This window comes from Amyelois transitella, chromosome 27 (assembly GCF_032362555.1).
Source record: "Amyelois transitella isolate CPQ chromosome 27, ilAmyTran1.1, whole genome shotgun sequence".
NCBI classification, from domain to species: domain Eukaryota; kingdom Metazoa; phylum Arthropoda; class Insecta; order Lepidoptera; family Pyralidae; genus Amyelois; species Amyelois transitella.
The window spans coordinates 1,546,386-1,561,818 of NC_083530.1; the positions used below are offsets into that span (position 1 = coordinate 1,546,386).

At 34.6% G+C, this 15,433-nt stretch overlaps 1 protein-coding gene across 1 annotated transcript in view; it reads right to left on the reverse strand.

The window, feature by feature from the left end:
• LOC106142156 (uncharacterized) overlaps positions 1–15,114 on the reverse strand; it is a 50,894-nt gene extending 35,780 nt beyond the window's left edge. The window contains exons 1-2 of the mRNA XM_060952027.1: positions 14,964–15,114; positions 5,240–6,131 (exon numbers count right to left, since the gene is read on the reverse strand). Coding sequence (XP_060808010.1) covers positions 5,240–5,875 — 636 coding nt within the window. The 5' untranslated portion in view covers positions 5,876–6,131; positions 14,964–15,114. The remainder of the gene's footprint in view (positions 1–5,239; positions 6,132–14,963) is intronic.
• Positions 15,115–15,433: the final 319 nt, after the last annotated feature.

A 15,433-nucleotide genomic window follows, 5' to 3' on the forward strand; every position in this document is an offset into this window, starting at 1 on the left:
GAGATATTATTTTTAGATGACATTGCATTTTTTACTTTTTAGTGAAACTGTAGTTGAACTTTCGAAAAAAAAAATAACTAAAAATTAAAAAACTTTACTTAGCCAATTGTAACGCTAGAGCGGGCGGGCTCTATGGTTTGATAATAATATGTTCTTTACATTTAGGTCAATTTGGTAGAGACAAAAATAAAGATCGTAAAGAACTATGCATATCGTAATATGAGACTAAGGGAATATGCACATTCTGTGCCGGTTTCAACATTAATCAATATAGGTTACTGTTCCCTCCCTCCCCTGATAGCGGAGGTCAGCATTCTATCTGAAACGTGTTTTCATACATACATACATATGGTCACGTTTACATCCCTTGCGGGGTAGACAGAGCCAACAGTCTTTAAAATACTGATAGGCCACGTTCAACAAGTAGGTATTGAGTTTAAAGTCGTAACATACATACAAATCTCCATCAAAATGAGTGTGTATAAAGTTTCTCCTTTGTCTAAATTAACACCCACTTTTTTGTGGTAAGTCAAATGCAAATTGCATAACGTTTCTGTTATTCAGGGCAATGAACCCCACCCCAATAAAAACGTAAGTTTAACTGCACTGCACCATACAGTGACCGTAAAGATAGACTAAATAGGTCATTTTTGGGGTTCGGTACTCATTCTTGCCGTGTGGTTTCTGGCACCAATACAAAAAAGAATTGGACCACTCCATCTCTTTCCCATGGATGTCGTAAAAGGCTACTAAGGGATAGGCTTACAAACTTGGGATTATTTTTTAGGTGGGATGGGCTAGCAACCTGTCACTATTTGAATCTCAATTCTATCATTAAGCCAAATAGCTGAGCGTGGCCATTCAGTCTTTTCAGGACTGTTGGCTCTGTCTACCCCGCAAGGGATATGGATGTGACCATATGTATGTATGTAATGTATGTACTCATTCTCATAACGTTATGTGCTGACGGCCTCTGTGGCGCAGCGGTAGTACGCTTGTCTGCGACACCGGAGGTCCCGGATTCGAATCCCGGCCAGGGCATGATGAGAAATTAACTTTTTCTGATTGGCCTCGGTCTTGGGTGTTTATCTATATAAGTATTTTTTGTAAAATATAGTAGGTATAGCTGAGTTAGTATCTCGTAAAAGAAGTTTCGAACTTGCTTCGAGGCTAACTCAATCTGTGTAATTTGTCCCGTATATATTTATTTAATTATAAACCTATGTCTTAGTCGCTTTTTATGGAGTGTTCTTATTCTTTTGTTTATCGGTGAACCGGGAACCACACGGCACATGTGATTAAGATTGCTTATATTAAGTAATCATAATCACATTCCATTAATATACATACAAGGTCAAATATTGTGTAGACTGAAAAAAAAAAACACAGAATTTTGCTAAAAATAAGAACACCTCATTTACCGCCTGAGTCAGACATGACATAATACCATGGTTGGATAGTCTTGAAAATTAGATTTCATTAGCGCGAGAATTTAAGAATGATCGTTGATTAGGTATGTGTGTATGTCACGTTAATCGTAAAGAAGAAAATGCTGCAGTGCAGTTTGTTACCGCTTCTTCTGCACTGACGCCTTGGAAGCGGCAGTAAACTTATTTTTAAGTAATTTATTTGACGTCAACCAATGTTGTTAAACCATACGTTTTGACAATTATTAAGCGATATGAAGTATCCTATAGTAATGAATAAAAATTTTGAATTTGAATTTGAATTTATATACATACAAACATAATCTCTCATCATGCCCTGACCGGGATTCGAACTCGGGACTTCCGGTGTGACAGACAAGCGACTGACAAGACTACCCCTGCGCCACAGAGGCCGTCAAACTTGGGATTCTTCTTTTAGGCGATGGGCTAGAAACCTGTCACTATTTGAATCTCAATTCTATCATTAAGCCAAACAGCTGAACGCGGCCTATCAGTCTTTTCAAGACTGTAGGCTCCATCTACCCCGCACGGAATATAGACCTGATTATATGTATGTATGTATATTATTAGTCAGTCATAAAGTCAGTTAGTTCTGGTAACGGTCCAGTCAATAATGACTAAGTAAAAGCTATGAATTATTTACTACGGCCGTTCTTCCTAGTCTTGGCGACAATAATAAAAATCACTAACATTTAATGATCAATAATCCACTGTTAAAAGGTATGTAGTTACGTTAGAATAAATATTGTGTTACACAAACAACATACATACATATAATCACGTCTATAGCCCTTGCGGGGTAAACAGAGCCAACGGTCTTGAAAAGTCTGATAGGCCACGTTCGGCTGTTTGACTGTTCGGCTGTTCGGTTCATTCAAAATTCAATCAATATTTTAAATTCAATGGAATTATATTATTCTTTATAAATAATGAAGGTATATGTTTGTAAACCCCATTTTCTTGCAATGGATTCTTCTTTTAGGCGATGGGCTAGCGACCTGTCACTATTTAAATCACAATTCTATCATTAAGCCAAACAGCTGAACGTGGCCATTCAGTCTTTTCAAGACTGTTGGCTCTGGCCACCCCGCAATGGATATAGACGTGATTATATGTATGTATTTATGCCTTTAGACTTTATTGGCATTTTAGTGTCGCACGACATCTCTGTTAGCGAACGAATTTTTTCCCAACCTCATATTGTTTTTTTGTGTTAAATTACCTTCTTGAGTTTGCGTTTCTGTGTTCGAAATTGGAAGATTGAGAATTTTCAAAGCATTTTTTTTTTTTAAGTAAGTAAGTAGTTACCTTAAAATAACCATGTTTACGAGCTGTGACGAGACTACTCATAAAGAACCCGGTTCACGCTTGACGGCCGTTCCGCCGCGTCGAGTCAGTTAGATAAATTGGATTCTATAAGTTGGCAACACAAAGTTACGTCACATCCGTTATTGTATGTTATCACTATCACACATACATATACCTAGTCACGTTTTATCCCTTGCGAGGTAGACGAAGCCTACAGTCTTGAAAAGACTGAAGGTCCGCGAAAGCCTAAGCGAAAGGTAACTTTATGATAGAATTGAGATTCAAATAGTGACAGGTTGTTAGCCCATCACCTAGACCCGGCACAACACTCGGCTTTAGGCTTTATAACATCACGCTGCAACTATTAGGAGCGAAGAAATAATGCAAAATGTGAAAAAAACGGGGAAAATTATTCCTCCTTGAGGGCTTCAATGATGCCCAAAATAACCGTTTCACGCGGACGAAGTCGCGGGCACAGCTAGTATGGGATAAAGACGTATGTATTTAGATATTCCTAAGAGATAGAAGCCTCGAGCGAATGATTGAAAATGTTCAATCATTCGTCATTGTAACTGAATCACTAGAGGTTATGAGATCAAATAAATTTTAACGCTGCTATAAATGAGACATTGAAATGTGTTAAGGGTCAACCATGATTACGTGTTATTGAATGATGATCATTCATAATTCGCAAGGTTGGGTTTTTAAACAATATTTAAAAAAGCGAAAAACATACTCACTCACTTTCATTCACTCTCTCACTGATCACGAAATCTCAAAAAATATCGAGTTATTATAAAGATAAACATACAACAGACGTGAGTATATAGTATGTATGTATAAAACCAAACCTTGCGTACCTACTACTTACTGAATGACTAAACTTCGATGGGCAATAGGAATCTACACGTGGCCCGACACGCTCTTTGCCAGTTTTTAATGTCTTCCTACAAATATATATCTAGACAAAAACACGCCTAATGTTCTTGGGCCAGATTCGCGTCTGACCTAAAACTCTGCATCAATATTTCTCTTCTGATAAACGTCTATCCATTTTTTATTCTCACGTACACAAGGTTTATTTTCGTTAAATTTTTAATTTCACGACTGCATCTGAATTTTGTGTTGGCAGGAAATTATTTTGTTATTGAATTTTGAATCGTATTGTGATTTCATTAGAACACGATTCGGTATTGTGTTAATTTCGTCTCTTGCCCTCCGGAAATGCTTTTAAATGTTATAATTCAATCAGATGTTCATTTTGGATTTTTTATTACATACTAGCGACGCGACCCGGCTTCGCACGGGTAGCATTTATAGATATAAAAAACCTTCCTCGAAAAACCCTCTTTCCAACATTTCAATCAGGAACAAAATCTGACCACAACTTTACGAGATTAGCGCATACAAACAAACAGAGATAATAGGGTTTAGTAAAGATATTGTAAAACCCTATTTTCTGCTGAAGCTGAAGATTTATTTCTTTGTTTGTTTGAACGCGCTTATCTCAGGAACTGGTTCGAATTGAAAAATTATTTTTATGTGGAATAAACCATTTATCGAGGAAGGTTTTAGGATATATAATATCACGCTGCGACTATTAGGAGCGAAAAAATTATGGAAAATGTGAAAATTTTCAATTCAGTCTTTTCAAGACTGTTGGCTCTGTCTACCCCGCAAAGTATATAGACGTGACTATAGGTATATATTTGAAAACATATGTATAGGTAAAAGGAAAATGGTTAACGAATTGAATATACCACAAAATAACAATAAAGTCAATACTTATGAATGGTACATTCTAAAAAATTCTGAATTCAGCAGATCCCTAACTTTGAAGATAATTGCTGAAAAAGCAATTGAGATACTAGCCATGAGAGATTTCAGCAAAACAAAATGCTATACTGAAGATATATAGATAGATATATGCTATAATAAATACGTATATATAGATAGACATACGTATTTATTTCACTTACAAGCAGTTTGGAAGTTACTACCTCCATGATTTTTGAGTAATATTTTCATAGTAAACTAGTAGGTTATGCTGTTGTTTAAAAATGTGAACAATTCAACAATTTTGAATTTTTGAGATGGTTCTAAAGAAACTGAAAATTTTCCAAAGTAATACCTTGTTTACCCAAATATACCTGTGCCTGTATGATCAAATCTATACTAATATTATAAAGCTGAAGAGTTTGTTTGTTTGTTCGAACGCGCTAATCTCAGGAACTACTGGTTCGAATTGAAAAATTCTTTTCGTGTTGAATAGACCATTTATCGAGGAAGGCTTTAGGCTATATAACATCACGCTGCAACTATTAGGAGCGAAGCAATAATGGAAAATGTGAAAAAAACGAACGGGGAAAATTGTTCATCCTTGAGGGCTTCAATGTTACCCAAAATAACTATTTCACGCGGACGAAGTCGCGGGCGCAGCTAGTATAACTATAAAAGTAAGTAGTAACATCAAAAAATCTCACCTCCTCGACGGACTTCTTCGAGAATTCGTTCATGGACACAATCCATCGCTGCACGAGTTCATTAACAATAACAAGATCGTTATATAACCACGTCAATAGATCGTTTACCCACTGCACGCTCGGCGCATCGGGTCCAGTGCATGTGGGTATCACAATGCTGGTGTGTTTTTTTAAATTCAACTGCTCAGGGCCGGGTGACATTCGGCCCAAACGTCGCTTGTTTGGTGGTGTCGCTGGCACATAACCACTAGGCTTTGGAGGTTTAGACAAAAACGTTCCACTTTTAACTTTAGCACTGGTCGCTAACACGCTATCAGCGCTTGAAACTATTTCGTTCGCGGGAGACAGTTTCTTCTCCTCGGTCGCCTTTGCTGCCTTAGCTTCTACATCTGCTGTCTTCTTCCCGAAGCGGCCGTACGCCCATTTGGCTATTCCGAGGAGGACTATCGAGAACAGGATCCATATGAATACCAACATCACTAAGTTGTCCATGGCTGTGTCCATATAATCGAAACTGCATATGAGATCGTCTACTGCTTCGGCTAGGTCAGCCATAGTTTTCCATGGTGTCTCCCACCACGAAGCGGCGTCCTTCCCCGCCGCCCCTCTCTCGCTCACTGACTCCGAGCTGCGCATTTTTTTTCTATTTTCGAACGATTTATTTTTGGAACGCAGCTCTGTTCCTCTCTAACATTTACAGATGCGTTCTCATCACGTTCAATTGTTTCTGCAACTGTTATTACAACGTTAATAACTATTAGACCGTTGTTATCAATGTTTTCAGCACATTAGGCCCCTTTTTCAATAGGGATTTCGTTCGTTATCAATCGTGATTTCTTTTTAATAATATCAGTCCATATATTTCTGTCTTCACTGGCATTATGTATTCGCTCTGTAACAAAAGATGTTTGCGTTACAAAGGGTACTTAAGCTAAACAAATACATTTTATAGGTTCTCCATAAAGACACTAGTTAGTACTTAATAATGCACACATACAAAGGTCGTATTATTGTCTACTTTGTCAAAACAAACAACTTCTATATTGTAAGGCTAACTGACAGGATTTTAATGTTATGCCTTCGTATTGTTACAAGAGCAATAATTTTAGTATGACAGAGTAATAAACACCATATCATCTCATCAGTGCCGTGTGGTTCCCGGCACCAATACAAAAAAAAAGAATAGGACCACTCCATTTCTTTCCCATGGATGTCGTAAAAGGCGACTAAGGGATAGGCTTACAAACTTGGGATTCTTTTTTATGCGATGGGCTAGCAACCTGTCACTATTTGAATCTCAATTCCATCATTAAGCCAAAAAGCTGAACGTGGTCATTCAGTCTTTTCAAGACTGTTGGCTCTGTCTACCCCGCAAGGGACATAGACGTGACCATATGTATGTATGTATGTATCATCTCATCAGCCTCTTGGCATTCTACCGGAGCAGTTCTACCATCAGGAATGGGTAAGGGCAAGGAAGTGTTAATGGGACTGTTGGAGTGGGAAGGCCTAGACGAACGTACTTCTCTCGTCCACATTCTATTCTAAGTTTGGATATTTGTGAAGTTGACGTTGTTGAAGAAAATGCTGCAGTGCAGTTTGTTACCGCTTCTTCTGTAATGACGCCTTGAAAGCGGCAGTAAACTTAGTTACATTTTGAATTTTGAATATCGAATCTTGATGCAATCAAGAGTTTATCTATCATTTACCGGCAGCTTCGCCCGCGCTAAACTAGCGCCATCTACGAAAGAACTTCAGGTTTTTCGCAAAACCCACGAGAACGCTATGTTCTTATTCAGACTCTTAATTATAAACACGCGAAATTTTAAGAAGATTAGTTTAGTAGATAAAGCGTGAAGACGTAACAAACAAACTAACTTTCGCATTGTTGTATTAGTTAGTTAAGATCTTACGAGAACAGTATTTTTTTTTCGAGGTAAAATTTAATGATTGTGATTCTTCTTATAGGCGATGGACTAGCAGCGTATCACCATTTGAATCTCAATTCTATCTTAAGTCAGGTGAACGTGACCTTTCAGTATTTTCAAGACTGTTGGCTCTGTCTACCCCGCAAGGGATATAGACGTGATTATACTTCATGTCTCTCTCGAAGATGAGTACATAACTTGCAGCAGTATGCGAGTTGATACCGTCTTCACCACATTTATAAAGCTATATTTTTTTACATACATATGATCACGTCTATATCCCTAGCGGGGTAGACAGAGCCACCAATCTTGAAAAGACTGATAGGCTACGCTCAGCTGTTTGGCTTAGTGATAGAATTGAGATTCAAATAGTGACAGGTTGCTAGCCCATCGCCTAAAAGAGGAATCCCAAGTTTATAAGCCTATCCCTTAGTCGCCTTTTACGACATCCGTGGCAAAGAGATGGAGTGGTCCTATTCTTTTTTGCAATGGTGCCGGGAACCACACGGCACCTATATTTATTTTATATTTTTTTTTAATTGAAATTAAAAAAGTGTATCATACACCCCGCCACCTCATCCGTCCGTCACTTTCATTATACGTTTGAATCTCCAATTGAATCTCATTTCTATCTTAAGTCAGGTGAACGTGGCCTTTCAGTATTTTCAAGACTGTTGGTTCTGTCTACCCCGCAAGGTATATAGACGTGATTATACATGATAAAGGGGCTGTCAGATCGCAATATCCGATAAGATTACATCAAGACTATGTAAGTATTTTATCTTTCTTATTTTTATCTCAATGATACGAAGTAGGTTCTAATCCATTTTTGACTTTGTGTCTCTTCTCGTCCCGTGAGGATTGTAAAAGTCAGTCAAGGGAAAGGCTATAATGCTGCCAGCCTTCTGGGCACACCCCAGCAAGTTGAAGCTATACAGGATGTACAATTTGTAAATTTAATATTAGTTTGTAATCATCTTTTTTTCTTCTCGTTTTCATAAGTAGTTTTTGTTTTAATTTTGCTCATTTCAAAATGAGATATTTTAAAATAAATTAAATTAAGTATTTAAAAATTACTATATTTGGCATGGATATCAAATAAAAGACCTAAGTTGCAGAACTATAAGAGTAAATGACATGATAAAATTCCTTGAAGTTGATTGTTTTTTTTTTACATTCCTTGCTTTTTACAAGCCTTTGTGCAAAGTTTTGCTCTCATGATAATAAACCAATGTTATTCGTAAAGGTCTATTCTATATGTGTACCAAATTCCATTTAAATCGGTTCAATAGTTTTTTGAGTTTAATCGTTACAAACATACAAATGTATTTATTATTAATGTGGATAAAAAAACTCGATGTCACTAAAGGAGCATTATTTAAAAATATGGCATAAAAATTAACAGCACTTAGTTTAATTACAAAACTAGCGAGTGTCATATTTAATAGTAATTACTTAATTGTTTTAAATCACGCGTGTGACCCCCATGACCTCATAGTGAAGGACTCAAGCTGAATGTTTAATATGTGTCTGTCTGTTTGTATGGTTACGAAATGTTGTGACAAAGTCGATATTGTGTGATGTTCGGATAGGAGGTAGGTTCTAGGCTAAATTTTTAAAAAAAATATAAGCCTCTTCTTTAGTCGCCTTTTACAACATTTTTAAATTATCTCTCATCTCAAACAAATAAATATATGCGGGACAAATTATAGAGATCGAGTTAGCCTCAAAGTAAATTCGAGACTTGTGTTACGAGATACTAACTCAACGATACTATATTTTATATTAAATATTTATGTAGATTTTATTTATTTTATTTTATTTTATAACACACTAGCAGCTTATTAAGTTGATGCGTGTGTATCCAAAACTTTGGATAGATAAACATGATTAATTTTGATTTTGATCCTGACTTGTTTGGGTCATCAAAAGACCCAAACAAATCAGAAAAAGTTATTTTCTCATCTTGCCCTGACTGGGATTTGAACCCGGGACGTCCTTTATCACAGACAAGCTACCGCTGCGCCACAGAGGCAAAAAATATACGCACCCTTGAAAAAATTAACTTAATTTGAACCCACCTTAAAACTGTGACGTAGTATGACCTGTACCTATAGTCTAGCTGATTCATGGGTTGACTTCCAATGTTCATTCTAGCCCAGACACTATGACCTAGTCGCTATTGTGTCATCATTTATATAATGCTCTCCCTGTCGATATCAGGAAAGCCCAGACTATTAATAGTTCCAAAAATCTCGTTAGGTCTCATTATTTTTCTACTTTATCCTAAGTATATGTTATTATTATGTATTCATGTGTACTTATGTGTATTTGTATGTATTATATACATACATCGGAGGTCCCGGGTTCGAATCCCGGCCAGGGCATGATGAGAAAAGAACTTTTTCTGATTGACCTGGGTCTTAGATTTTTATCTATATAAGTATTTATTATAAAATATAGTATCGTCGAGTTAGTATCTCGTAACACAAGTCTCGAACTTACTTCGAGGCTAACTCAATATGTGTAATTTGTCCCGTATATATTTATTTATTTATATATAGGAATATATTCTGCGTGAATTGTATTATGTTTAAACATTTATTTATCTCGCTCTGCGCCAATGCCGATCTCCTGTTTGGTTTCCTTCCACCCAAAGGTTGACTGGAAGAGATTGCATTAGCGATAACTCCGCCTTTGTACTTACCGTCTCTGTCTGATTTGTGCTATTTTACGTTTTACTTCGCTACCACACTTTCCTATTCCCTTACTCGCCTGTACGACATCCAAAGAGACGTGGCCTTATTGTAAAGCGCAGGGAACACAGCACTATCAGATAATGACCATCAATATTAATTCACGAGAACATGTGAACAGCCCAAGAATTCAATAAGTACTTCTAATTGTAGTAGTTAATTCGCGCCCTTTTTTAGCACCTTAAATAACGAACTTCTAATTATTGTTAGAATTTCATACGTGATGTGAAAAATTTTCATTCGATTTTAGGTTAGTTTTGGCGCTAAATTCTAATTAATTAGACGCTATCTACTTAGGAATAGTATTGTTAATTTCTGAATTAAAGATACATATATATGTACAAACTATATTGCAATTTTTTTAATACTTTGTAAAATAAGGTATTTATTAGCAAAATTTAATTAATAGACATGTTTTATTTGTTTTGCTATTTCTTGTCAAGGCTATAAATTAATTTATAAATGTTTTTTTTTTTCAACAAGTCAGTACCGTCAAATGGACTATAGGTACCTAAGTACGCTTCATACGATAATTTTTATTGTTAGGATAAGAATACCTACCATTAAAATTAAAAATACAACTAATAAAGATTAGATAAGAAATTGATAAATATATATAGTATATATTTTCACTTAAATAAATACCTAGGTACATACATGGGACAGTACATAGATGTTTGTTCGACCTACCTGAAAAAAAATCATAGAATTTGGCACACACATAGGTAGTTTCTCAGGGGATTCGTAATGTATATATCTTTCCTCTTAGTCGCTTTTTACGACATGGAAATGAGAAAGATACTTTACCTACTTTGAAGTGTCGGGAACCACACGGCACAAAAATTTATTAGGGAAAAGAAACGTGGAAATTCTAAAAGATTTATTTTCCCATTTTTTAATTTATACCACCCATTCTACAAATGGGCGTAAGTAATAAAACATTTACCTTCATATAACAGCAGTTATAAAGACGAAACACTCACAGTCGTAAGTAAGTATAATCGATATGAACATCGGAACAATTAAATCGATTACATGACCGCACGGTCAACCAACGCGGACTGACTGTTTTCAAGTTTTCGTTTCGTATGATTTCATTGTGCAAATATTATCGTGTTGGTACTAAGTAAGTAACTAATGTTGTCTGTGGGAAACTAATTATTATAATACACTAGCAAAATTTGTGGTAATTATAAAAAAAACAACCAAATAATAAAAGCTCCTTGATATTACCTTAGTACATTTTAAATTTGGCTGACTATGGAACATGTTCAATTTGTCTTTTGTTTTTTCATAAAGTTTTACTTCTCTACATGCACAACGTAATTGTTATTGCCAGCAATAAAAATAAAACTATAAATTGAAAGAAATATATATCACCGCCGCATTCGCGGTAAGGTTACGTAATTCTGACATCATTGGCATAGAAAAAGGTTGGCACGGTGACGTCACAAGGCTGGTGGAGGGTTGATGACCTTTTACTTGTCATAAAGCCGAAATAAGAAATACTAACTTGCGTCGAAAGAAATGGATAATGCAAAAAACATGGCGAATAATGTAGAAAAATTTTAAACAATATTTTATAGCTATCTAATATTGTTATTTTCCTTCTATTTTTACAGGATTAAAAAAATGCGAGTTAATTTTCAGTATTTATAAATATGTTTATGTAAATTATGTAGATATTTTTACAACACTAAAAAACTTAACCTTTTACTGTATGCAACAAAAAGGGTAGGTAGTAGCTTTACCGCGATAAAATATCTTGAAGGAAACCTTTTGTAAATCTTGTTTATTTATATATTTCAAAACGTCTCTATCCCCTACGGAGTAGACAGAGTCACCAGTTTCGAAAACACTAGTATTTCATACGTTACGTAATCCTGTGTTTACAAATTTGTGTTATTGTAAATCATTTGCATAGCGAATTCTAGGATGACATCATTTTTTATCTAGACGTCAAAAGGTCACAGTAGGTACTTATTCTTGTCACGATTCATATCACCTTTTACGCGAATATTTCAAAAGTTATTGGCTAACAACATGCCACTATCTCTGACTCAATTCCATAATTAAGCATTAAACGTGGCCTCTTTATCTTGATACCTTCTATCGGTTCTGTCTACCCCATAGGAGATAAATACCTGATATATGTATTTATTCATTTGTTTTTTAAGTCGTATAAAGTAACTAATTCTTGAATGACATCAGTTTTATAAAGATTTCTAAATGACACAATATTCTTGTTGCAATTTTTAATTTTGTCCTGTAAACGAATAATTAATAGGAAGTCGCTTATAAACCCACCTACCGGCTTATCAAATTAACCACAACCTTGAACTGAGTCTGCGTATTTAAAATTATTTTGACTTAAATATCAAGTAATGATTTTGTTATTAATATGTCGTTTCTTCACATATGTAATTGTTTAAATATTTGTTTTTTTGCAAACTTATTTATTGACTAGAGCACGCTCGTGGCAAATAATCTTGTTAATAGTTTCTAGGTTTCGTGGATAATTTCGGGAACTATCCGCGGGAACGAACTAATCTGTTACTTAAATTTTTAAATGTAGGCATATTCTCATAACCAACCCGTGCCTAAATTAAATAAGATAAAAATAATTAAGGTTGCTGCAAATTAAATTAATTCCACTTAACTGTCCTTAAACACTAGTCTTGTTAAGATGCCAATTTGCCTACATTACAAGCGCATTTCGCTGTGTCATTTACTTATTTAATAGCCACTGAGTGCGACCAAGGCCGTAGAGACACACATTTCTTTGCCATAACCAAGCGTAAAAATTAAAATAAAAATGTTTTTCAAAGCGATAACGCTGTATAAAAGTCGTTAAAACTTGAATTTCTTGTCGAATGGCCTGACGTAATTTTTCTAGCCTTGAAATAGAGGTTGTGACATTTTTAAATGTGATTGTTAAATTTTCTTCCCATGAATATCTTCATTATGTTTTTTTTTTAAATAAAACATTTTTTAACTAATTTTTACTCTTTAAACCTTGTTTCTGGATTTAGAAATAGCAATAGTACCTACCGATGTTTAAAAGTTAACTATTCAATAAATCTAAAATACTATACTTAAAACTTGCCTTATTTTCCCATCGCGTAAAAGAAAAATCCCAAGTGTAGAAGAAGCCCTTGTTAATAATTGACTTTAATCTGCTAAAGAAGATTTACAAATTCTATGTAAAGAATGTTTAAATTTCCTCAACTTCAGCTATGCACGTGTGAAAAATATCAGCTGTTCCATTTTATATATTTCAACGGAAAAATATATTAAAAGTCGGGGACGACCACTAGTGTAATTAGTGGTTTCAAAAGGTCAGACTTGCCTCAATTTTGTTTTTAAATTGTGTATGAAGTCGTGACTTGAATTGGAAATTAGACGACATTGACAAAGTTGAAGAGTATACGAGGAATAAATAATCAAAGGCTTGGTCATAGTTTACTTCATATTTTTTTGCTTCTATAGTGTTTTTAGTCTACAATTCACATAAAAAATTTCTCGCTTGCGTTGAAATTTCCAACACAATAATTTATTTATTTAAAAATATTTTTTTGTACAGATTTTGAAAACGTTAACAAAAAAATTAGGTAAGTCTTAAGCATTTAGAAAAAGTGATTTTGTTTTGAGGGCACATCACTCAGTAAGTAATTAAAGAAAACCAGAGACTTTAATCTGCCTACAAAGCTATGGTTAATTACTTTTTTATCGGTACGGTATGCGCCTAGAATTATGTGAATTGAAATGAATAAATTTTAATGCCTGGCAAAACATATGTTGAAGTTCAAATCTGGTAAAAAAAAAGAAAATAATACCTACTTCATACAAGATTCACATTTCTTAAGAAATACAAAACATAGTTATTGTTTAAAGTACTTAGTTTAATAAAAAAAAATATATAAATAGTAATCTAGAGAACTTAAACATTTTTTTTAAATTTATTTGCGTACATTACTATTGCATTTTAAATATTTATTTGCTCTTATTAATGAAATAAAATAAAAGGCATCATATGTCATACAGGCGCGAGGCTATTAGTGCCAAAGGGAAATCGCTTTTTTTACCCTAACAATAATATCTGAGGGTTGAAAAACGATAAAAAGGTCTGAAATTTTCAATCCCCATTTGTTTTTATTTAGTTGTCATTGGTAACTCATACATTTATAATTGAAAATGTGTCAGTAAAAAAAAAATTATACGCATGTGATCTTTAATTAGTTAGGTAGTTAAATATATCTAGTAATGCACTAGACACAACTTATGTTTGATGAGAAAAAGTCAGCTATGGTTTGCAAGTTGGTTACTTATGTACAATAATTTTATAAGCCAGTAAGTAAAGTATATTTAAAGGTTTTAAGTATATTATATAACTTGAAATAAGTAGCAAGTTACTTTAAAATAATCTCTGTAAGTAGTTTTAGGTAAATTATTATTATATTTGTTGATTTTTCAGAAAAACTACATTTAAATAAAAGAAAATATATTTTGAGTTAGTAGAGATGCCTTAGATGACTGCGTAGAAGAGAGTTTCAATCGATCTCGTAATTATTGTATGTTAAATTTGGGCTACACGTTTCAGAAATTATTATTCATTTGTGACTCATAAGAAAATAATGCACATACAGGGTGATCATATAATCCGCTCCTAGCGTATCAAATCATCAAAGTCTGAAGTTATTTATTGCTGATTACGAAATAATTCAGCATGAATTCGTATGCTTGTATACATGAGAATTAAATATTAAAGGCACTCATGCGAAATCGGAGAAAATAACTAGCGTAGTCAACCACAATATTGTGTTACCTACTTTATTATTACCTACCAGATTTTTCAACGTTTGATCAAATCAAATCCAGAACTATAACCATACATAATTGGATATATTCAATTCTGTAAAAATAAAACCACGGCTAAACCCGTATTATCGAACAAAAAAAGTAAACAAAAAATCCATCGATATTTGAAGGAACCAGTGTTGTCAATACACAATCGATTAAATCGTCAGAATCGCAACTCACCTCATTTTGCCGTCAAAACGTATAAACACAAATCGATCACGAAATCACGACGATGGGAAAACTATCACAATTTATTTTTAAGGTTTATTTTACGGTAACATGAGGGGCGATTGATATTGGTTGGCGCGAAAACGACCCTCGCGCTTGAATGTCGATACCGCACTAAGTAATGTGAAATACCTAAAGTTACGTGCAAAGATGGCGCTACGGCCTGAGTTTGCGCAATGTGCTACAGATTGTGTTCATTCAATTCGATTGATGCTGTCAAAAGATATAAACAACTTGTTCCTTTTATAAAGGACAAGCTATTTAAGACCCCATCCGCCTGTAAACACTATTCAGGAGTGAGTAAGTCAGCAACATGGTTATAAACAAGGGATTGTATTAAGTTATTTTGGGCATCATTGAAGGGTTTAACGATGAATAATTTTCCCCGATTTTTTTCACATTCTCCATTATTTCTTCGCTCC